Genomic DNA, 25,221 nt, shown 5'->3' on the forward strand with positions numbered 1-25,221 from the left:
ACTTCCTTGGATGTTCAGAATCCAGGAACAAAGCAACAGGAATTTGGTGAAAAGTAGTCAAAGTGGGTCTCTCTAGAATTTTCTGACATAGTGGAGATTTAGGGTCAGTCACAGGCCTTGAGTTCTCTTTGTAGTGTATTGTTGCCTGGGTGGAACAACTCATACCTTAATACAACCAAGGGTTGTTCATGCTTAGCGACATTTAAATTTAACATTTTTCCCTGTCTGCTCTATCAATTTATATTACCCAGTCATGCAAGAACTTTTTTTTAGCAAGGTTGTTTTTACACTCTGTTCTGGAGATTAAAAGAACAAAGTGTCCAAAGCACAAGTTTAGACTGCATAATTCTGTGCCTAGCTTGTGCTTAATGAAGCAATTTTGCAACTCTAGCACTTGATTTAATCATTGAGTCAGTAGAGGGTGGTAGATGCTTTTGGATACTTGCCAGAGGAAGACCATTCCGTCTGGAGTTCACTTATTTAAGTTAGGTAGACAAGATCTACCCCCTGAACATGACTCTGGAGTGTTTATTTCTTTCCACTGACTGTAGAGAATAGGAGGTTTGGCATCACTGTCAAGAATTTGGGTATGGTCTACCTTAAGTAAACAAGATCCTACCCATAATTTTTTCTAATGCATGGTGGAAATGTTGACCAGTAAGTAACAGCTTTAAAAGGTTTTGTCAGCGTCAGCTTGTAAAAGGAAAGGTCAAAGATGAATCTGACATACTTGTTTTTGAAAAGGCTGCTTCGGCTGTGACACTGCTTACTTGCACCTTTCAGAAGTAATATGTTCGGCCTTGTAGTTGTACCTTTTGTGGAGTACTGTTGTTGTAGGTGTGATTTTCCTCATGGACTCTCTGTACCAGATGATTATCTAGGGTCTGTCTTTATTGAAAAATATAATTTGATATGTGGAAACTTAAATAGTTGCAAATACTTTTGATGAAGTAATAAGGCTGAGTAATTCCAGAAAAAGCTAAGAGGAAAAAGGCCTTTCAGTTGTAAAAGACTAGTTAAAATGTCCGAGTGCCATTGTTTGCTTTGTCAATGAATGTATGAATTGTATCATGCCATGTAACTTTGTTAAATTCTTGTGTCCAGAGGTGAATTAGTGCATTTGAAACTTCATTTATAAAGCAGAGGTTCTCCTTTGTCATAATTGCCAAACTCTGTTTGCTCCCTAGTTCAGAAGAGTGCTGGTTTTACAAGTTTTTCAGCATTGGAACGTGGTCAGCAGCTGTATAGACTTTATGAACTATAAACAGAATTGCATACAGTAAAGATTGGTTTTATCTCATATTTTCTAATATATGCCTTTACTCCCAGATGATTTAATAACTTTAATGCTCCAAACAGCAGCCCAACTCCTTGTACAGCTCGTGGGCCATGGGTGACTGGTGAAATATTTAACATCCCAGTTTAATAACCACTCAGTCCCTAGCTAGCCACATTAGAGGTATTGTGGTAAAAAGAATGAAGAAATGACAATTAGGGGATTACTGCTGGGCTGAGGCACAGTCTGTCCACTGTTGAGAAAATGGGTTTCTGATGACCCATTCACTCCCTTGAATTGTCTTTCCCTGTCTGTGTTCTTGTATTTCTGTATATCCTTCTAAGAAGTCTGGAATACATTACTATTACCTTTTCTCTAATCTTTCCTGCAAAACTAAACAAGGACCAGTGGTCATCTTGCTGGCAGTGCTTAAGTAACATCTGTTTTTGGAAGAGGCCTGTTACTGCATCTCTTCATTCTGCTTTCTTGACAATTATATAAAAATTTCTGTCATACTGTCCACATTAATCCTGTGTTCATTTTTATGCACAGTCTAGAAAATACATTTTAGTATGCCTGTTTCCGAGGGGAGATACTGTGTCATCTTCTCTTATGTGGGAGATAGTGCATACATTGAAAGTGGAAAGTTATTTTTCAAAGCAACTATTCCTTTTTTCAGACTGATGTATATTGGTCTGATGGCTAGTATTAAATAGAAAATGTAAAAAAAGAAATTACTGACATGTGAAAGATTCTTTTATTATGTTATTAAATTTATCTCTTGGCATATTTATTTTTACATTAGCTGGCAAACTAGAAGTTCCATGTACTATTTTATACATGAAGTGTGCTTTCCATCCTAATGCATTCTTGGGATCCACTGAAAAATGGTAATGTGTTCAGTATTTGTGTCCAACACCAAAAGAAGGTAGAAGCTTGTACCGAAAGTGCTATCCCTTGGATATTTCCCTGACCTGTTCTTGGAAGCATTCAGCGACACTGGCTCTACAAATTTCTTGGTAATCTGTTTCATCTGTTAACCTCCTGGTTAGAAGATATTTTGGAGCACTCAATATCAATCTGTCTTGCTAAAATTTAAATCATTATTTCTCCTACTGTTAATGAGCATGCTGAGTGATTGATCACTAATATAGCTTTTTTTTTCTAACCTACAGTTGACTTTTGCAGACTAAGCAACCCTTTTGCAAGTCTTGTTTTATAAATACTTTAATGTTCAAGTTATTTCCTTCCATATCTTCTTAAATTATCTACATCATTAAACTTCAAATCTGATATAGATTCTTCAGCTGGCGTCTTTTTACTTTTGGTGTGTTATGTACAAACTTTTGCTAATACTACTAGCAGTACCTTCCTTGCGATGTTACTTTGTATTCTATTTGTGGCTTTACCATTACACCTTCATCTGTTCCTGCAGTATGCCTCAGACTAATTCCTTTACATTGCTGAACATTAGATCTCTTCTGCCTCACCCTCTAATCTAGAATTTGTTTTAACTTATTTTTTTCTTGCTTATCACAGACCATTTTTTCCATTTGAAATGTAATAGAGCAAAGATGTAAATCCTGGTTTTAATTTATGGAGTATTATACATGTTATAATGGAAGATTGTTGAAAGGCGGAAGGGCAATAGCTAGGAGGTATCATAAAATGCTTCTCTTGCTCTTTCACTCTTTTGTAGGTGTCCAAAATGGCAACTGTAGGACACACAACACTGAGTTAGATATAGAACTTTATAGGTATGGTTACTAGGATAAGTCTCTCACTGATACAATGAGTGATAAAAGGTGAAAATTTTTTGTTTTACGTGAATAGCCAAGTTCACTTGAAAGAGGCAGAGTCATGCCATCACTGGGATGACTTATTGACAGTCAAACTTCTTGTTCCTGTTTGCATAGCTTTACTCCTGCATTAGTTTTAAATACTGGGATTTTGTCTGTCTGTTAAGTGCATACCTGAGCTACTGGAGAGGCAGAAGTTCTTTCTGTGGAATACTGGACCTTACTACTTTCTCCATGCTCTACCTTGTGTAGTTCAAGATATAACTGGCTTTCTCCTTCCTTATTCTTCTAGGCAGACTAGCTAACTTGGGGGCACCCATTCTACCACTAGTTTTAGACAGATTTACTTGTCGTCTGTGGTGGGGATGAACAAGGTTGTCAAGCCAGAGTAACATTGTGTGCCCTCAGTTTCCCACTTGTAAAAGTAAGTGTGATGGTACTTACTCTAAGGAAATGGTTTGAATCTTAAATAAATAGATTCATAAGAATGTTTAGTTTTGTAGAAATAGGTTCTGTTTGACTGAGCTATTCCTGAAGCAAAACATCAGAGACAAAACAAAACAACAAAAAAAACCCACCAAACCAAAAAAAAACCCCCACAAACCTCACCAAAAGCACACAGTCGCCCCACCCCCCCCCGCCCTACCCCCCAAAGTCCTCATGGCTTTTATTCAACTTAGCTTTTTTTCACACCCTACTGGCCTGAACCCCCAAAGCTGTTGCAACAGATTGCAGAATTGGAATAACGTTCTGGTCACTTTTTTCCCTTAACTATTTCCTCTGCCACTCAAGCTACAGCTGATATAGGTGTCCTGAATATAAGAATTTGAGGCACAGAGATGGATTTTTTTCCTACCCTCTCAGAAAGCTATTTGACTGTAGTTACATTTTTGTGCTCTTTGAGCTACTGTAAGAAATCCAGCAGAGCTGTTTATCCAACATCAGAGTTAACTTTTGAAGTATTGTTATCAGATGTAGTAACTACATATTTATTTAATCTATTTTAGGTCGCCATTTGTAAACTTTCCAGTCTTGCCCCTTGCCAGTAGCTACCTGGGAATAGATATTTCTTCTGGGTTAACAAATTCTAATTGTGTCACCTGATAGGGACATTGGTAAGCTAATGAATTTGGACATTATCTTGTCCATTGTGCACATCCAGAGTCATATTGTCTAAATAAGTATGTCAGACAAAGACTGTTAGAACAATAAAAAGAAGAAAGAGGTAACTTTGGCTTAGTATTGAAAATAAGACAAGTTGAGAATAGACTTGTGAATCTGTAAAAATTAATCAATATCAAAAAATGAACTAAGGGGTTTTATCTATAATATGTCAGAGATGATAAAGGCAATGCTGAGTTTCTGCAAAAACGAATGAACGAGAACCATTTAGAGTATATAATACCCACAGTGATAGAGGAAGAGACAGTTCCATGAAATAACTAGTACATGAATATATGTCCTTCTGCCTTTAGTAGACATTTAGCAGCTTATTCTAGTGGGAAAACACTTACCTTTGTATAGACACACAACAATGTTAATAAGCAAACAAAAGAGAGAAAACTACTTAGAAACATCTGATTCTTCTCTGTAAAGCTGAAAACCACAAAATTTGTCATTTACATGTTCTTGATTTTTTGTTAGTGCTTTTATTTCAATGTCCTGTACGTTATACACATCCTGCTAGTCAGTATAACTGAAATATTAACAGTTTCTGTGAGTTGGTCAGATGTACTGACAAGGGTTGGTCCTGTTTGATTGTAAGATCATCTTAGTCTTTCAGTAAGGACAGCCACCATCATTTTGCCCTCAGACTTTCACAGTTCTGGGAATAACTTGTTACATTATGAACTCTGAACATTGTCTGCATTATGTTCACAGACATCCAAAATCTTAATGCAGTTGTGTGATGCAATGAAATGCACCATTAAATAGGTGGAAGAGATTCTTTTTAAAATGGCAAAACGCCCCTGCTCACCTGTTCCAATTTTTTCTCCAAGATAGTTGAGGATATACGGTATAAATGAAACTTAAATACTCTCATTTGCTTTATGGTTTCCTTTCTCTGGGACCTTTAGAATCGTAATACAAAAATAGCTGCCATAAGAGGGAGTTAGGGAATGTTGCTAAGATGCAACAGTCTTTGTGTACTTCTGATTTTGGTTTGGTCTGTCACAAAAACGATATACAGTGCTACGAAACAGCATCTGGCCAGCTATTCCCAAGCTACTTATTGACGTATTTGCATGCTGTGATCCTATCTCTGAGTTCTTCCTGCACCCTCGTTCTTGCCTCTAGCTCAGTTTCTAACCTTCACTCATGCTAGGGTTGGCAATGAGACATTGTTTTAATGGTGTCTCCTGGTCATATCCTCATTATGTTTCTCTTAGTTTTGAGACTACTCTGGCCCATTTATGGCTTTTTTTCCTTTTTATATGGCATAAATGGACAATGATGCACACTTAAAAGATGGACAATAATTGAAAATTTTGTCCTAAGTCCATATTAGGTCTATTTTCAAATGCCAGACTGTTTCGAGTGCTATTTTCTGTTAACCTCAACTGGTGCAGGAAATATTCAGCACTTCTAAAATCCATGTCACTACTCCACCTTTTTCTTGCTTCCTCTTTAATGAAGACTGAAACTTTCTCCATTCTGTTCCCCTTAAAGCAGAAGGACTTGATATAGATTAACACTGGAACTACTTTTCAAATGCCTCCCTTCATCCCACAACAGACCACATACAGTATCAAATGGCACTCATTTTGATTAACTAAAATTTTTGGAGATAAGCTGTCTGTGTAGAGTCTTATGCTTATGGTATTTCCATGATAGTAACTGGGGGGCAGATTTATACATTTTTTTCCCAGTCATGATTTGTCATTACAAGTGAACATTCTTTTAGGTAATATAGTCAATAACACAATTAAAGCTAAAAGGCAAGTTTGGCATAATCCCAGTTTTAGCCTTTATGAAATATCTCTTACAACATTTATACAGAGTAAGATGCTGTAAAATTCTTAATTGCCAGGATTTAAAAGAAAATACCTCAGTATGTACTGATTTTTCACTATATGTACAACTAGTGGTATATGCTGTCATCTTTTTTTTTTTTTGTGTGTGTGTGTGTAACAGAGGCCAAAATTTTGTCTGGAATGCTTTGTGGGGAATTTGGCAATTCTGTGTAATAGCTCTGTCTTCTGCTATGGTTTAGATGGCTTTTATCTATCCACTAGAGGCTATTTCGGGATAAATTGACAACCTGCACTGTATCTTCTTACTCAATCACTTCTATGTGCAGAGTGCCAGTAGTATTTTCAGAATAGCACTTATGATAAGAAAAAAGGAGGCATAAATGGGCTGCTGAGAATTTATTGGTACTCCTAGTTCTGTTGATCAGGAGCCTTGCCAACATAGTGACTCAACTGCCTGTTTAGTGAACAGGTAGAGCCTTTCTGAGCCAGAGTATTTCTCCTCCTCAGAGATAAAAATAAGAGTTGGTGACTTAAGGATAGAATGAACAGGAGCCAAGACAGCTTGTCATTGCTGAATCTTGTCCTGACAGCTGCCTTAGCAGAATGCATTTGTAAACTGTGATTGACAAAATACTTGAAAACTGCAGCTTAAAACTGAATTTGTAGAGCATGTTAAAGTAGGCAGGATAAGGTAAGAGTAGGCTTATGAGGACACATTGCTGTCATCATGCACATAATTCTCTTTACATTAGAAAAATAGAGAGCTGTAGGGAAGCCTAGACTGTCCTAATATAATTATCAAGATCATTACTGTAATTGAGCCTTCATTTGAAGCTAGGTCATTACGCAATATTTTGTCCTTGTTTATTACACAAAATCTAATATTGTAACTTAATTCACTGTTAAAGAAAGGCAAAACAAAAAATTTGGATACTAATTACTCTGAACTTTGCAAGTCCATACATAAATTCTAAAGCTTTATGGTCCTTTTTGATACAAAAAAAAATATTACAACAGTGGGCTTCATTTCACTGACGTTACATTTCTGGTTTGAGAAAAATTAGAAGTTTCCACTTATTTAACATTAAGTTCAGAATTTACAAAAAATGAAATCCTTTAACGCATCTTCTGCATGATTGGAGGCACTCAGAGGGCTTTTTTCTTAGGTGGGTTGTCTTTTTCTATTTCAGATCAATATAACCTCCTTAGCTGTCGACATAAAATGTTATATGCCATTCCACAAGGTTACAGAAATTAATTACACCACTTCTGTATAAATTCTGGGATGATTTTCAAAGTATTTCTATATAAATTCAGTTGCAAAAATAAGTTATGCAGAACACTGCTAGTACTGCCAGCTGCAGAATGCTGTGGCGCTAAGCAGAGACCACAGTATTCTCCTTTCCTTTGTTGACTGTAGTCATTAGACTGCACTAGCAGTTGATGCATTTGTTGGTGTTCCTTCGGTTTCACATTTGCATTTAAATTCCTGTGAAGGAAAGATAAGATAAAGTGGTAAACAAATGATGCTTATTTGCTCTTCAACTGAGCTTCTATTAGAAGTATGACTTTAAAACAGAGAGACCATTGGCAAAAAATGCTTAGGTATTCTTTAAAGAGCATCATATGTCCATTCAGTCTCCAGCAGACTTCAAAAGGACGTATCCCATAGGTTTTAATGAAAACATAAATCAACAGGGAATAACTAAAAATACACTGAAAAATGAAAAGGAAACTAGGTCACTCACCACATGACTCAATATTTGTAGCTTAGAATATATTGCAGTGTTTTTCACATCCTAAATAACATTCTGGTATATGTAGAAAGTAGTGTGTATGTTTATTTACTCTGAAATGTTATCCCTTTTGAGTCATTGTGTCTAACGCTTTTTCTCTAATAGTGCACGGCATGAACTGGTGCTACGTTTATGTATGTCTGTCTTGTCCAGTCAATTCTTGCTCTTGTATAAACTGCTTGGTTTGTGGAAACCAGGCAGAGTCCTTACGGCTAGATTCTATCTATCAGAAAACACATGAGTATATCTGTTACTAGCCTGTCTTGTATGCAGAGGGAATCAGCTACGATGCTGTGGAAGGTAAACATACATTGTTACATAAAAGAGCTGAATTTGTCTGGTTTTTTGAGTGTAGTACAGCTGCCTCCTGTGATTTTTGCTGTCCCATTCATGGGGCAAATTCAATTTTGGTGCCTTTTTAAGTGAGCTGGGAAAACAGATGTGTACTGAGGTGATTGTTTTCTGTATGCCAAATGTTATCCAGGTGCCGTAGTTTAACCCCAGCTGGCAACCAAGCACTGCACAGCTGCTTGCTCACCCTCCTCCTCCCTGGTGGGATGGGTGAGAGAATCAGAAGAGCAGAAGTATGAAAGCGTCATGGGTTAAGATAAGAACAATTTAATGATTGAAGTGAAATATAACAACAGTGATGACAATGATGAAAAGGAAAACATCAAAAAGAGAGAGAGAAACTAAACCCACGAAAACCAAGTGATGCAACCACTCACCACCTACTGACCAATGCCTAGCGTGTCCCTGAGCAGCAATTGTTGCCCCCTGGCCAGCTCCCCTCCAGTTAATATACTGAGCATGACCTCATATGGTGTGGGATATCCCTTTGGCCAGTTGGGGTCAGCTGTCCTGGCTGTGCCCCCCTCCCAGCTCCCTGTGCACCTCCTTGGTGTCCAAGCATGGGAAGCTGAAAAGTCCTTTCATTAGTTGTCATTAAGCAGTGCTTACACTAAAACATCAGTGTGTTATCACATTATGCTCATGCTAAATCCAAAACACAGCACTGTACCAGCTACTAGGAGGAAAATTAACTCTATCCCGGTCCAAACCAGGACACCAGGGTAGTGAAGACAGACAGTGACAAATTTCCTGAAGAATCTCGTGATGCAGAGCGGGTGGGAGAGAAATCAGCAGGTGAAATTGATAATCGATGAGGAAATATGGTGGGCTCTGAATTTTCTATTATTATTCAGGAAAGTGATGTTAGTGTGACAGTGGACAATCCTAAGAAAGGTTATCCATACGATATTACAATAATGTAAACAACCCCCTTCTTACAATAGGCAAGAGAAACCAGCAGAAAGCTGATGTAAAGAACAAACCGGAAAATATCATTAGTGCCATTCTGTAAAGGTGTGGGATGTCCATACCTTGAACGATACACTGAATTCTCATTCTTCCATTTAAAGAACGATGTTGTAGAACTGCAAGAGGTAAGAGCCAGTGAGATGGGTCACCCAAAGTATGGCATAGTTTCCTTGTGAAGAATGACTGTAATAGCTTCATATTTTTTAGTGTAAAAAAAAACTTGTCCTTACAATTTTTTCCCAACAAACAACACAGTACGACCATAAGTTTGTCTACTTGTCTCTTGTTAATTGTGTGCCAGTTCTTAGTTCTTCAAAATTGTTACAGGCACAGATGACAAATTAGATTTTACCAATTAAATAACTTCAAAACTGTAATTTGATTTCTCCCCCCCGCCCCCCCCCCCACTAATAGAACTTGCTACAGAAAGAGGAGATCAGTAGGTAAAAGTAGGTCTAAATGTGATCGAGGCTTATCAATTAATTAACTTGCCTTTGTTAAAAAACAATAAATCTCTAAAAGTGAAGAACATAACTGTAATGAGAAAGTCGGATGCTGAAGTTACTACTTTAAGAGCTTTTTTGTTTTGTTTTGTAAGGCATTATCATCACTAGTACATTGATCCCAATTCCCACCTCTCTAGGAACACAACTGTATGTATTTGTTTTAAGTTTTCTTTGTATTTTTAGGGTTGCCTAAATTTTAAATGCGCAATTGTTTACAGTGTTAGAAACATACAGTATGTTGTAGGGCCTGTGGAATATTCAGGTCATTGAAAAAAATACCCAATGTGTCAGTAGAACTAATGTTGTAGCACTTTGGTCCTTCTTACCTTTTTTGTCCATGTCTTAGCTTTACAGTGTTCTTTTGATGGAAGAAATCAAGTTTTGGTGGTTTGCTTTTTAGTTTGTTTTGGAGGAGGGGTGGGGTGACACAAGACCCAACATGTAGTTACAATAATTCACCACTATTAGAATTGCGTGCTTGTACCAGAAAACCTTCTTTCCATTGCTTTATGAATCCCTTAATGTTTATTTCACAGTGCTCCATTCTGCTGATATTAGTTGCTAAATAAAAACAAGTGCAATCTTATCAAGAGCAGCTAACTTAGGTTTATTCCCTTACTCACAAAAGAAGCAGCAAAGTAGTATGTGGAAGATAATTTTTAGTGCATGGCAGATAATTTTTACTGTAGCATTATGGTTGATTTTTTTCCTTTCTTTACACTTTCAAGCTGAAAAAATACAGGGTATCAATATGTATTCCCCAAAAAGGAGAAAAATTCTTTCTAAGGAATTCTTTAGAATTCTTTAAATTCTTTTTAGCTTTCTCTCTACAGTTTTTATTTACACAGTTTTGTGTGCTGCCAAAAATAACAAAGAACAGCAGTGGGTGCTTTAACTGAAGTGTTGATGGGTTGCAGTACAATGCATATAATCCCCTCTAAATTTAAGCTTTGTACCTAACCACTTTTGTTGTAAAACATGGTTAATGTGATTTTTTTTGTCACCGTATTTATGTAGTGATACTGGTTTTAATTAGTGGGTGGGTTGTTTGTTTGTTTTTCAAATAGCTTTTACCAGTAGCTGTTTAGTTTGTTAGCTAGCCTAATAATTCAACTATTGGTCTTTCCAGGCATAAGTTTTTGATTTAAAAACATAGTCATTGGATCAGAGGCTGAACTAATAATTAAGTATTATTTTGGAGAAAGACTTGCATGAAAGAGGTATTAAAGAAAGAGAAAACAACCTTAGAGTATCTGTAGTTGCTGCTTAAGGCTGAAGCTTCTCTTAGTTTTTAATAAATTATTCCCATGAGAGTTGTGGCTTATGTTTTGATAAATTACGGAGATATTGACCTGTAGCTGTCATTGACCCATGTGGGGATAACTAACCCATTTCTAACAGCATGAAGTAATGGTTGTTAAATTGACCCTTACTTTACAGAGCAGAGCAGAACAAAACCAGAAGGAAACAGCATGAAAAGGAGAGAAAAATGTTATGAAGTCTCACTTAGAGTTTTTCTTTTGATGTGAGTCAATGACCATGTTGAATTGAGGGGCAATTATGGGTATTTTAGATGTTAGGGCTTGACTGTTCAGGGGCATTTGAGAAGATTCATCCAAATTTGGAAATACGACAAGTTGAGACCATTTAATTTGACTGAAATAAATCCACTTGAAATTTAGTTCCAGTTCACTTTAAGTTCATAGGTGTAGACAGACTTCTGCACAAAGAAATAGACAGGTCTGTGCTCTCAACTAAGTGCTGATCTGAATTACTCATCTCCCTGTGATTCTTAGGGTAGTAGCACATCCTAATTCTTTTATTAGTCCATAGGAAATTAAAATACAGAATGAAGGTATTTGGCATTTTATGTCTTGTACCATTGTCTCTAATGTAGTGAGTTGCTTAGTTGATTCTGTGTAAGAGGCATGGGCAATGCACTTGGAAAACCCAGGTCTTGGTGCAGTAGATTTGTTGCTGGTCATGTTTGGTAATATTTAGGACATCATGAATAGCAACGTGAACCAAAAATTCTTCTGACTCCCATCAGTACTTACCTTTGGTAGACAGAGGACAGTGAAAATGGTTTATTTGACGTTAAGTTCACTTAATTATAATAGGCTTCAAATGTACTTGAACTAATAATAGAGCATTTTCCTTTGTAGCATTTGTCATTCTTGCATGAATATTTGGTGGTGTGTTAACATTTAAATGTATGCTCTCAAAAAATAAAATATATGTTGCTGGCGCTTTGATTGGAGAATAATTCTGCTTGAGAGCTGCTAGTATACTATGCAGCTGCAGCATTTTTAAGTTTAATTGGCTTGCTGAATGTGCTTCAAAGGAGAGAAAAATTAATACAACTTTCGTAAAAGATCAAACGAAACATTGAGTATAAAATGTGCAATAGAACATAATAGAGTAAAACAGCAGACAATATAGGAAAAGAAAAATGATGTGACTCTTTTATTACAGATTGGTTCATATTCCCATACTTTTCTGCATGATATTTAGTAATACTGATTCTTAACCTCTATGTATATAATTTCTGGAAGCAAAAAATGAATATGATGAAATTAGAAAAGAGTATCACATTTGTTATGTCTGTCCAGTGTGCTTGATCCAAAATGTTAGCGGAGAATGTGAACAAAACCAGAAAAGATTATTTGCGGAAAACGTAGAGGTTTGACTTGCCCAGTAGTGAGAGAGTGTTCTGTCAGTTGTTACAGTTTTTGTCCTATTCCTCAAAACCCACAATGATCAGTACTAAACAGTAAGAAAATACCAATGAAAACATGCTTAAGGTATTAACAGGGGCGGAACATCTGCTCATTGAAAATGTTCAGTAGAGAAGAGGTCAGAGACACCTGGGACAAGCCTCAGATGCGGAGGTGTGACCAGAAATGGAGCAAGTGTTTGTTACTGGATCTTTTTGTGTGAATATTGAGAGAGAGTGGAAGCAGCATGAGAAATTAAGGGTATTGTTTTTGTAAGACCTTTTTTGAAATGCAACCATCTTTGTATTGTATATTACCAGTAAAAATTGGTTTATGTCCTTGGATAAATAGAAGAGGGAAAAATGAGAATAGACCTTAGGGAGGATATTTAGGCTCTGGTAATGTTTGAAGTTCCAGTTATTTTCTAGATGAATGTTGGCAGAGAGGCATAAGAATTATGAGTGGAGAAAGCAAGCCTTATAAAATGCAAAAAGACTTCATACTGTAAACAAAAAATCATAAACATTGTGTTATCATATTAAAGGGTGGAGCATGTACTATATGACTGGTAGCAAGCTTTTAGTGATGCTTGCTAGGAAATGTTAAAAAGTGAAATTCCCGAATACCTGACTAAACTAAAGGGTGAAAATTTGTAGTGCATAGTTGGAAGCATCCATTCAGACAGGACTATGAAGGGGAAAATACCAAAGGAAGGAAACAGCTGGGGATGGGGTGGGAGAGAGAAAGAAGAGATAGGAGTGATACTTGTTCCTGGATAGGTAACAGTTGCGAGTCATTGTTAGGCCAGCTCAAAAGAGGAACCATGAATTAAGAACAACATGGTATTTAGTAATCAGCCTCTTTGCTGTGAGAAAGACATGTCCTGTGGGGCCCAGGAATGCTCTGCGGTGGGATCCTGACGAGCAGGACCTCTGACTGCATGGTGTTCCGAGGTGCCTCCTGGTTTCTGGTTACACGGCACAGCAATAGAGAGGGAATGAAAATGGTGAGAGTGATTACAACCTTTCCCTGTTAGCCTTTCTGTTGGACAGCAAGAAGATGTCGTGTAGGTCTTGTCAGAGTGCCAGGCCTCGTGGGAGACTGTTGGGGTGTGAGGGAAATTAGATAAATGTTAAAAAATAATAGAACGATGGAAGCAGAGTGTCAGTTTCTGAAAAGGCTGCTCTGAGGAAAGGAGAAGGAAATTAGTTTGCTGAATACCATGCAGAAGACACACAGCTAGTCTGAACATTGTATACCTCACGGGAGACTGGGTTAGGAATTGTAGTATTTGTTTTCTCAAATTTCAAAAAGTGTTGCTAATATTTATACTATTATTTAAAATTAGCAGTATCAGGATTGATTTTTAACCTAAACTGGGACTTGAGACAGAAAGCTGAAAACTGCTACTCATTTTTTAGTTCAAAAGTAAGGTGCAGAAAGCAGATTTATTTCTCTCTGTCAATTACTGTAGGAGCAAACAGACCTGTGGACATTGTGGCATTTGTGTTTTAGAGGAGTGTGTAAGAGGAAAGCTTAGCAAATTCACACAGGCTTTTCTTTTTCTGGATGTGAAGTGTGGTGTCTGATAGGGACTGAAATTCACTTAATGATCTAAAGATTTACTTACAAAAGATTATTTTTCTGAATTTTTGACAAGGCCAAAGATTGTAGGTTGTAGTCTGTTCTTTCCTGGCTGATAATTGCAAAATCCATTACTATCCCTTTGAGATGTTGTTTTTTTTTTTTTTATAAAAGACTGTACTAAATCTGAATAAAAGCCTAATAAGTAGATTAGTTAGAACAATAGTCCTCATGAGGATGTTTGATTCTGAGTGTAGCTGCTAGAGATAACCCTAAATGCAATTAGGTTTAACTCCCTGTGAGGGTCAAAGGAAGGTAATACCCATGGAGGCTTCCCTTCGGATGACGCTATTTTTAAAGTGTCTCAACATTTAAATTATCCTTTCCTTTGGGCAATGGTAGCAAACTTTTTTTAAAAAAATTGTTGGAAAAACAGAACTTGAAAACCTAGTTTTAGATGTTTTGCATCAAAAAGAGGGATGGCTCAGCTTCTTTGGGGGAACAGTTTGTGGTCCTCCTCCTTTGTAATTGTAAGGATCAAATATCCCAAGGTGGCCACAGACAGGTAAAAATAGAGAACAGCAGATTCAGTGACATACACAAGCTTAAAGGGTAATGTGATAAAATGTCAACAGATAAACTGTTGATGGATTAATTCTGTCTTTTCGCCTTGAAAAAGAAATTAAAACTTTTAAAACAAAAACAGAGACAGTAAAGATTTCAAAAATTTGCATATTACAGGGTGGGATAGAAACTGTAAAATTGCAAGCTACTAAAATTGTTTCGTTTGATTTTAAGTACCACAGAAGAATTACACTGTATTTAAGAATTTGGTCCATTTTATCTATTTGGTCCATTTTGTCCATATTAAGATGAAAAGGGAAAAAGAAAAAGAAAAAAAAAAGCTTATTGAAACAATTACATGACTTCCTATTTGATATATTCCTGTGTATGTATGTGTTTACTTATATTTAATTTCTCCTATTTTTAAAATACGAAAAATATGAAAATAATATAATCAAATTTAGTATTATATTTTGGGGAAAATTGCTGGTAACACCAAAATGAAGAAATTTGCAGTGATTTTTTTCTTTTTTTAATTATTCATTTACCAAAGTTTTTATGTTGACAGTCGTGTTTGCACTTCATGTATCTTTGCTTCACTTGCATGTGGTTCTTCGAATTATCTTTCAGTGGAGCATTCCTGAAAATCTCTTGTTTTTAAATCAAAAGACTGTATCATCAAAAGTAAAGCTGAACTAATTAGACATGACCCAAAAGACCTGAAAAAAGACTTACAGTCACAGCACATCAAACTTGAATTTCATCAGTGGCAAGGAGACATTTAGGCAGGGCAAACTTAATCTGTTTTTTGTTTGTAAAAGTATAACTTGTCTCCTTAAAATTACTTTTTCCCCCCAAACCGGCAATGAAAGACTCAGGAGCTGTTATTCTTTCAAATTCTTTCTGTTGCAGGCATTTTAGGTCCAAAATATTTGTGCTCCTAACAAATAGCTATGTTGCTGTCTTACATCTTTACCCTGCATCTTTACGTTACGTCTTTACCAGTTTATTTTCTATATTTTTGGGCAGCTGTTTTTATAACTTAAGTGTCAATGCATTGCCTTTTTCTTCTTTGCATATAACAAATTACTGTGGTATACAGATCACATTTTCATTGTTGATTCTGGTGAGTCTTGGGTGGGTGCAAGATTGAATAATTATCTTATAAAAATGATTAAGGATTTGAGACTGAGATGTACCAAGTAAAATAATTTCCCAGTGAAGCCTGAAAGGCAGTGAAGAACAAGAATTGAAGTGACCATGCATCAATTACTAGGCGGCTTCTTTTACTGGTTTGTGCAAGGAAGTTCACATAAATAAATAAAAATAGGTTTTACGTTTCCTGTTTATTACATCTGAAAACTCTCCTGTTGCTATTATGAAATTCAATAACAATTTTCAATTGATTTTCTGCTTTTCATATATAAGAGGACTCCCTAATTACTTTGTTTTCAAAATCCAGGTATATTTAAATTAGTTGTACGACCAAGAGAAACCAGTTTTCTTTTTAGTCAAAGAGAGAGACTATTCAAAGCTACACAATTATTTTTTGATATATATATATATCATATATAAATATGTCTTCCTAAAGCTGGAGAGTTTTTACGAGACAGAAGAAAATTGTCATCCTTGCAAGAGTGCAGTTTCACTGGTTCATGTCTAGTTGAGATGAAGCAGAATGAGCCTGATTATGTTGATAGTCAATGTAAAAGTCATCATCCTGCTGCAATAAACATGTGAGAAGTGATTCATTACAACTGAAAGTGTCCATTTCCAAATGTATCTTAAAAGTCTGGTTTGAGATAAAAATTATCTTTTAGAAGGATGTAATGATAAATACTTGGCTATAGGAATAATAGGTAATACTTGGAAAAGAAGTTAATATGATCTTAAATAGCTACTGTACAGCATGCATGGAAACTCTCATGGACTTCAACTTAAATTCTAACACATGTATTATAGCCAGATTTTTTCTGCACTCTGTCCTTTTTCATGGTTAATGATACCGACAGTGGCATGTGTACCTCCTGCAAAGCAAGATTTCACCGGTACTACTGCTACTCAATATGCTTTTTTATACGTCATTGATAACAAGATAAAAGAAGTCTCAATCTCTATATAATAATGAGTAATGTATTTTTTTTTTATTTAGAAATGCGTTGGGTGGGAGGAGGTGAAACATTCTATAGGCAATATTACACCAAAGGTGAATGGAATGGAAGAAAAGGAGGAAAAGAACCATCTCTAAAATGTATTTGTTTTATTTCATTTAGATTTTCACACACACCTTTCTGAGAAATTGAAAGACAGACAGACAAGCTGGCAGCAGCTGGCTGAGACAAAGAACTCTCTAATACGTAAGGTTTTTTCCTTGCTTAAACTGTATTCCTTGTAAACTTAGAACCTAGTTTAGAATTTGTGGGTTTTGCAGTGATTAATCTCATTCTGTTTATGTTCTGCGTGTTATATATTGTGGGATTTTTTTGTTTGGTTGGGTTTTTTTTCCTCCTGGGTATTTATATTCTGTTAAATAAACCTAATCTCTCTGTACTACTTATTTTTATGTCATTGCTGAGTATTACCTTCCTGATTTGTTTGAACTAAGTAAGGGTGGGTTTTTTTTATTGGGAGTCTTCACTGGGTGGTGAAGGAGCTGCGCTTTCCCTGAGCTGATGTTGCTTCACAGGATGGGGCTCATTATTTGGAGAGAAAGAGAGCTAAGACACATAAGAGATGCCAAATCTGGTTACACAGAGGCATAATTTAAAAATAATATGATACCTGTATCTAGCAATATTTTCGCAAAGGCAATTATATATGGTTTATCCCATTGGTAAAAGTTTGCATATGATACATGTTGCTTCAGTGATTCTTAAATCTGACTTTCTAATGAAAGAGTCAGTGATCAATCTGTTCATCTTTAGTCTTGATTTTGAATTTTTTTGATCTGAGAGGTCCAGATTCAGACAGTCACACTTGGTGTGACAGTAAAGTTTTGTATCTTAGGGGCTGCAGAAAACAATCAGGGGTCTGTTGGGTTTTTTTAGTTTTGTAGGGAATCACCTCATTTGTAGACTGGTTTTTTTTTAAGTACCACTACTCCCTCTCCCCTGACACACGTATACCATTTGTTTCCCCAAGAGCAAAACTCCTTCGGGAGGAGGAGGATGTTTGGGGAAAAAAGCTTGCAATGTACTTTTTACCAAAAGAAAAAATTGACAAGGCATATTAATATAAATCCAAAGACATCTCAAGGAATTTTAGTACAAAGATAATGATTCAGTGACACCTTCCTCTTGATGTTTCTTGAATTCAAAAAATTATCTCATTCATTGGGTACGTACACATATACTAAACAGAATGTCACTATGTGCCCTTACTAATTTATCATAGGCCATTTTTTATTAAGTCTTTTGTCCTCAACACTGCAGTTTTTGCCTTGTATTTGACTGCCTAATGAGATAAAAGACTTATTTTGATATTTCATTCTTTTTTTACATTGCAACTGTTACCTAGTACATACATGAAAGATACCTTTTCAGATGGGATTTTCATTTAAGCACTTAAGTAAATGCTTTGCTGAATTAGGGCCCTAACCAGGAATAATTCTGCTTGCTCAATATTTAAATGAGATATAAAACAAGGTTTTCTGATCACCCCAAGTTTGATTTTCTGATATACTTCTTTCCATAATTGCTTGATTGTTGGTAAAAACTAGTGAATGGCATTATGCCTGGAACCTCAGTGTCTGAGCAAATACTGGGACTGTTTCTTACATCAAATTCTGGACAGTAGTGAGCATCTGTGACCATTTTGTAGTTAATGCAGCCCAAGAATGCTCAGTGTGTTTTCAAAGTGGAGATAAGGACCATTTTTTTGTATTTCCATGCTTCTTAGAGGAGTGGGAGCCAGAGTGTTTGGTAGAGCAATTAAATTTCCATAATGCTGGCATATAATACTAAAAATTGCCCAAGGTGGCATGTGTATGGCTGGTAATAAAGATGAAATTAAAAAAGAATGGAAATGATCTTGTAAATATCTCTGCATTTCTGAAGCTTTCGTGATTATTAGTGTTGCAGAAGGGATTTTGGCACAGGTCAAATGAATGGGTTATGCTATTTAGGCCTTACTAAATCTCAAAGCATAGTACTTGAGTGCATTTCCCAGGATCACAGAAAGGTTTTGCCCTGCAGATTGCATCCATCTGAGCAATGTCTTTCTCATTTGAAGCGTTGAGGCTTTTCATTAAATATTGTCTCTCTTTGGTTTAGTTCTTTTCCCTGAAAACCTCATACCCTTCCCAATTCCAACAAATTTAATTTATATATAGCTTTTAATTTTTAGGATTGCGATTGTTCAGGGCTCTAGAAATTATGAAGAGCATGAGAATGTATTAATAACTATATAGCAACTCAAAAATATTTGATGGTACTATTAATTCTCACCTCTGGCTTACAGTAACATGCACTTAAGAAAATAAGAACTGAGACAAGCAATAGAAAAACTCTGTACTTTTTTACTTTTATGAGGCTAATCACTTGGGCATACTAAATCTGATATAGCTGGTAAGATAGTTCGTTGAATGCTCTAAAATTGGTAAGAAACATGCCGTGAACTTACAGATCCAGATGTGCTGACTGGCATTGATGTCAGCCAAATCTGTTACCTTCATAATTGAAGGGAATTGACCAAAACCAAGTTTTATGTCTTGTTCCTTTTTAAAAGTGTCATAGGATTTTTTTACATCAATCTGGATGCTGCCAGAACCAGACAGATGGCACTAACCTTGGTTTAAAGCTTTGGCTGGCTGAGAACGCATCCAAATAGTGTTGCAAAGCTTTCAGTGTGCATGTTGTGTCAACAGAAGAGGACTCTTTGTGTCACCATAAGTAGAGCCCTCAGACTTCATTTTAAAGGTAGCCAGTTATTGAGTGTGCTCATTTAGTGGGTGGATTCCTTTGTTGTGTTATGATAAAATGTTAGGCTTCTTGATCTATTCAGCCTTTGGTTTGCTAAGGATAAGGATGCCACTGGTGCAGACCACGTGATAATGGGAAAAAGAAGGTTAAGTGCTGAACAAGGGTATTATAATGGTCAGTGCTTCAGCAATACAGACGGAAGGATTGTTGTCAGATCCACGTTCAGACTCTGGAACAAAAAAGGATAAAAGCCTCCTATAGGAAAACATCTGCCCTACACAGTATTTGGAGTAGACCTAAATCTCACCTTTTCTGACTATTTCTTCCTATTGTCATAGAAGAATTCTTAATGGATTAGAATTGGGGAAAAAAAACAACCAACCAAAACAAAAACAAAAACCCACCCCAAAAATCTCAAATCTATCTCATACTAAATGTCCAGATTTAAAACAAACAAAAAAGCCCAAACAAACAAAACCAGCGTGGGTGTCTTTTTATAGCTGTAAAATAATGTAGCAAAAGCTCAGAGATTTATCAAAACCATTCATTAATGCTTTTAAAGCATTCCGATAGTGTAATGTTCTGCAATATATAAACGTAAAAGAAGACATTTAATAGTGCTCAGCTTAGAGTATGATTTGAATAGGATACAAACAGAAGCCTGTGCTTCTCATTAAATAGTGCAGATAAAAGCACTGTTTCCTTGTATAGTGTGTGCAAGCCCACCTGAACTTCAAGTGCAACAGAAGACTTGACAGGGAGGGAGAAAGAATTGAGTGAAGCAATTAAAAAACATATTGCAGCGCAGCAACAGTAGTTGTCCCAGCAGCCTTTTTCCTATCATTTTCTGTCTTTTTGTTCACTTTGCAGCTATTGTAGTGCAGTTAAAGCATCTTTTCTGTTTGTTTCAACATGGTGATCCTTGAGTAAGCTGTGAACATACAAATGTGGACATTGTGGTGGAGTCCATAGTCTCTGAATTCACGTGTAATCCTGTCAATACCAAAAGGAGTTTTGAATGACTACAGTTAATAAGCTATATATTTGATATGTTGTTCCAGCAAGCATACAACTCTCTCAGAGATCTACAGTAATCTCTGATGTGCAAGCAAGTTCTTAAAGTAATTTTGGGATGTTATCAATTGAACTGTAATTTAATTAAGATAGGGATTATGCCTTTTCTGGGGGAAGAAAATGGATTTATGTGCTTATGACGTTTAGATACAAAATGCAAGTGGTTGTATGTGGATTTTATTTAGGAGGATGATCTTTCTATGGCTTGACACTTAAAATCATCAGTGAAAATGGTAGACAGCTGTCCAGAAGCCTTCAGATATAAATAAGTTATTTTCCTTTGTTGAAAACTGTATTTAAATACTACGTATGGATACTGCGGATAGTGTTTGTAGTAATTCTTTTAAAGTTACAGTAGTGAGGAATTCAGTTCACTCTGCTGCTTTCATTGTAGGTTTGCCTTACTGAGGATTATATGCGTTTATGGGGTTTCCATTTTAATGGAAATTCTCTCAAAAATACATGAACAAAAACTGGTTCTATCATGGGATTTTAGTAATGATTTCCTTAAGTAGCCAAGTCCAGGTTGTACAATTGCTCTCTGTGCAACAAACTGTTTTGTTAAGAAACAATCAACCAGAGAATGTAAACCACATAACCAAAAGTATGTGATAATATAAAATAATGAGAATGTGGGAAATTCTGAAGGGGAAATAAAGCTTTTTCATATTGGGTCCTAGAAGAAAACAAGCTGACAGTTCTACCAGGTGCCTCTCCTAGGAGCAGATTTAACACTTGTTACAGAATTTGTCTTGAAAACACTGGTATTCAAACTAAAGAATTTGCAAATTTGCTTGAGAAACAAAACAGATTGTGTGTTGAAAGACTGAGCTGCTAGCAAAATACTCGATCTTGTCAGATTTATACAAACTGATCTCCTGTGTATTGCACCATGTCCTAGAAAACTGGGAGCCATGAAAACAAGAGCTTATATTTTAAGTTCTATGACAGCTTTTAAAAAATAGCTTTTCCACTTTTTGCGTGAAGCTTCTACCTTAAAGAAACTGATTAAATAAGTGGTAATTTTTAACACAAGCAGTAACAAAATATACACCATCTGCTGGTGTTGACTTATTCCATAGTATTCTCATGCTGGGTGATTTTATTTCACTTTTTTTCAGAAATAGTTAATGACACATTTGCTGGGTGGTGGAGGTGCATTTTGGGTGATGCAATGTGGACATAAGTTTAGGGAAAGCAATAACTAGACTTTCTCAGGAAACTGAAGGAAATATTAAACAACTAAAAGGAACTTAGAAAATATATTGCTATGTTGATGCCTTTTATTTATGTTTTTATTTTCATCCAATTTATTGTAGGATCAAAAGTGTTAAATATATATTTATTCTTTCAAAATACCAGGTTATCATGGAAAACTTCTCATTTAGTCTTTCTTTTACCAAAGCAAAAATTTTTCCGCTATGGCATTCTTGGACCTCTAAGCAAACCTTGTTTTCTGTCATGTCCATGAATCTGGGGCTGTGAAGACAGAGCAGCTTCAGGTATTGTGTGGGATCAGTATCAGATTTGTTTACATGGGAGAAAGTATTTAAGGGAGCATCATGTATAACGCCATCATTACAACCGCAGAACAAAATAATGAAGTTTATCTCAAGATCCGGTTGAATACCGTACAATAAGAAATTCTACATATATGCACCATGGTTTAGTTTTATAGAGTATGTCTTCATCCTGTAAAGTTCTGTGAAGCTGTCCTTCCTCCCAAGCAAGGTTGTAAGACAAGATGTAATCGTCTAGTGTCCCTGGGTTTTTCAGACAAAGACATAATTCATGATGTTTTGTGTTGTGACACGTTTTCTTCCCTTTGGTTGAGCTTGGTAGTCCTGCTGGTTTGAAGATTCCTCTCCTGTGTCCCTGAAGGGCAGTCTCTTCCCAAATTACCCCAGTATGTCCTACCTTTTCTGTCTTAGTCAGCAATTAGAAGTCTTTGTTGCGGGAATTCCCATTTAGTGCTTTACTGCAGAGGCTTTAACATAATGATCCACTATACAAAATCCAAGCAATTAGGCTGTTAAACCCATGTTTACCATGCAAATCATACGTCCCTATGCTGTTATCAGTATAAGTAGACTTTAATAAATCCAAAAAACTAAATGTCTGGACCTCCATGTGGATGGGTGGATATTACTGTCAAAACTTTGAGATTGAGATTAAAGCCATGAATTGGAAACCTTAGGGGAAAAAAAAAAAACACCAAAAAACAAAAACCACTTTTGCTACTTTATTCTCCATCAGGTGAAAAACCAGGATGGACTCCACAGTGACATGAATTCAGACGCTTCATCTACAACTTTAAAAATCTCAAGTAAAACCAAATTCAATGTCTTCCCTTACTGCCTGTTTAATGGTATGAAATCCTTGTCCTCCTTTTATCGTTTCACAAACTGTTTTGACAAGTTATGTAAGTAAAAGAGTATGCAGAAAATTATGTCTGGAAAAAACATAATATAAACAATTTTAAAAGGATTTGCTATCTCATTTTTTGTTGTTTGTTTGGAGTCCTGAAACCTATAGTGAGTATAAATGAAGCTTTGCATTACCTCCTTATGAACACTGGCTAGGGAAATATTGGTAGAAATATGTTTAAAAGTAACCTTTTGTGCTTGCCGTGGTTTTAATGCTTTTACTCAAGCTTCATTCAATTTTTTATTTAAACTTCATTCAACTTTTTATTTTAGTAATGAATGTGTAGAAAAGCAGCGCCTGTGAAGTAATACACGATTAATGTTAATTGTTCTGATAAAAGAAAAAAAGAGCAATCTGACTTAGTGCATTTTTGTCTCTGCAGACTGCATAGTAATTAAAAATTGGAATGAGAATTCATGCGAGTTGCACTAAATGTGTACTGCATGTATTAGATAGTGAGCATTTGAAGTCATCCCATGTTCCCTAGCAGTGATAAACTGATTTATGTAAGTTAAAGACTTATATTACAAATCTTTTGACTTGACCTGATCTATGTAAACATTGCATTTATGGATTATCAAACCCCTTTGAAAGACAGCCTTGTGTATGTGTATTATCATTTATGTTAATCTGAAACATTTCTCAAGCTGCTGTGGATGAAGTTAGGGTGAAGAATCCCTTACTTATTCATACCCATATGTATGCTGTGAAACTTACGTAAGGAGGAATACACAAAAACTGATTTAAAAACAATAAATTATATACGTATTAGTTATGCTAGTGACCTAATTCCTTAGGTTAGGTTTACTTAACTCCACTGCTAGGCTAAAAGTGCAAGATGCCTGACTATAGTGCTTTCTTTGTGAATTTTCATAGCTTGCTTTTATAAGCACTTTCTTTTCTTTGGATTATGAACTGGAAATACAATGTGCTTTATTCCAAACTGGATCTGCATGTGGGGCAAAATTTTTGTAGTCTCTGATGCCATAATAGTAAGTAAAGCAAAATTGATTACATTATGTTTTTTAATATGGAGAAGCAATGAGGAAATTATGACAGTAAATTATTTGAAGCTGTTATTTGCAAACTCTTCCCCATATTAAATATTTTTCTGTTGATGTTGCATAACTACATTCAGTTGTCAGTGGAAGGCCAAGCATTTTGATAGACATATAGATAGTGGATGGGATTATTGTATCTGAAGAATTAAATATGCTTGGGATAAAAAGCAGAGGTGAAAAGCTGAGACTTACACAGCACACTTCTTGCTATCCATTTCCTTACCGGGACAAGTGAGTTCACTATCTTCAACCAACTTCAGGGTATTTCTCCTGCCAGTAAGACTTATAGACATACCTGATAGTACGTTTTCATGCTGCTTCCAAATTTATTTCCTTAAACAGCATCATTAGGAGTTCATATCTGATCCCAATGTGATTGTTTAGATTATGAGTGAAGGTTCAGTAGGGTGCACGTGCTTTAGAGGCAGGTTTTTCTGTAGTGTGTATGCTCAGAATCTGGCCATACTTGATTGCACCTCACTCGTTTTTTATTTAGAATGAAAGCTTTGTTTTCTCAGTCAAAGTCTGGGGTAGGAAAATACTGTGCCTCAAATCCCTCATGGCTTGAACTCCCTGATCCTGATTAATGAAAATATTGAATGTGGTGGTAATGCTGGGAGGGCTGAAAGGACTTACTGAACCTTACTGATGTAATCTTTTTTTTAAAATAAAGCATTATATTTATTTGATTAAATAGCATGTGGAAGTGGGAAATTGACTGCATTTTGGAAAACTAAATTATCTGCAACTAGGAAGAAAAATCAGGTGGCCTCTTTCTCTTTGGATACCAGAAATCTTCATCTGTTACCTAACTTGCAAAATCTTCAGCATTCTTTGAGCACTGTAGTATATTCATTCCTAGGGCAAAACTCTACTGCTGCCCTTCTCCTCTTTCCACTCAAAGGACACTTGGTGATTCTTGGGATTTGTTGTAGATGTTGCCCCTGGGTTTTGACTCTGAAATTTGACTTTGTGTATCATAAGATCATCATTTTGAGGAACATATGTTGGTGCTTCTCTTCAATAGCAAAAACAGCTTGTGCAACCTGCCTGACAGCTTATTACACAATGCAGCCTGAACAGCCACATGTTCTAATTTACAAGTGCCTGGTTTAGTCCCTAGAATTGACATATTCAGAGTAATAAAAGGCATCTCTTCTTTCAGCCACTGTCAGGCCTCACTCTCTTTATAGAAAGCATTGT

General features: G+C 36.1%; 1 protein-coding gene across 2 annotated transcripts in view; it reads left to right on the plus strand.

Annotated features, from left to right (window-relative positions):
- TENM2 (teneurin transmembrane protein 2) overlaps window positions 1–25,221 on the plus strand; it is a 632,063-nt gene that overhangs the window by 297,897 nt on the left and 308,945 nt on the right. The window contains exon 4 of one of the 2 annotated variants that reach the window (XM_075102131.1): window positions 16,811–16,894. The exons of the other annotated variant lie outside the window; for it this stretch is intronic. Within the exon in view, the coding sequence (XP_074958232.1) occupies window positions 16,811–16,894 (84 nt within the window). The remainder of the gene's footprint in view (window positions 1–16,810; window positions 16,895–25,221) is intronic. 2 annotated transcript variants of the gene reach the window in all.

The sequence above is a fragment of the Phalacrocorax aristotelis genome, chromosome 8 (assembly GCF_949628215.1).
Source record: "Phalacrocorax aristotelis chromosome 8, bGulAri2.1, whole genome shotgun sequence".
In the NCBI taxonomy this organism is placed as follows: Eukaryota; Metazoa; Chordata; class Aves; order Suliformes; family Phalacrocoracidae; genus Phalacrocorax; species Phalacrocorax aristotelis.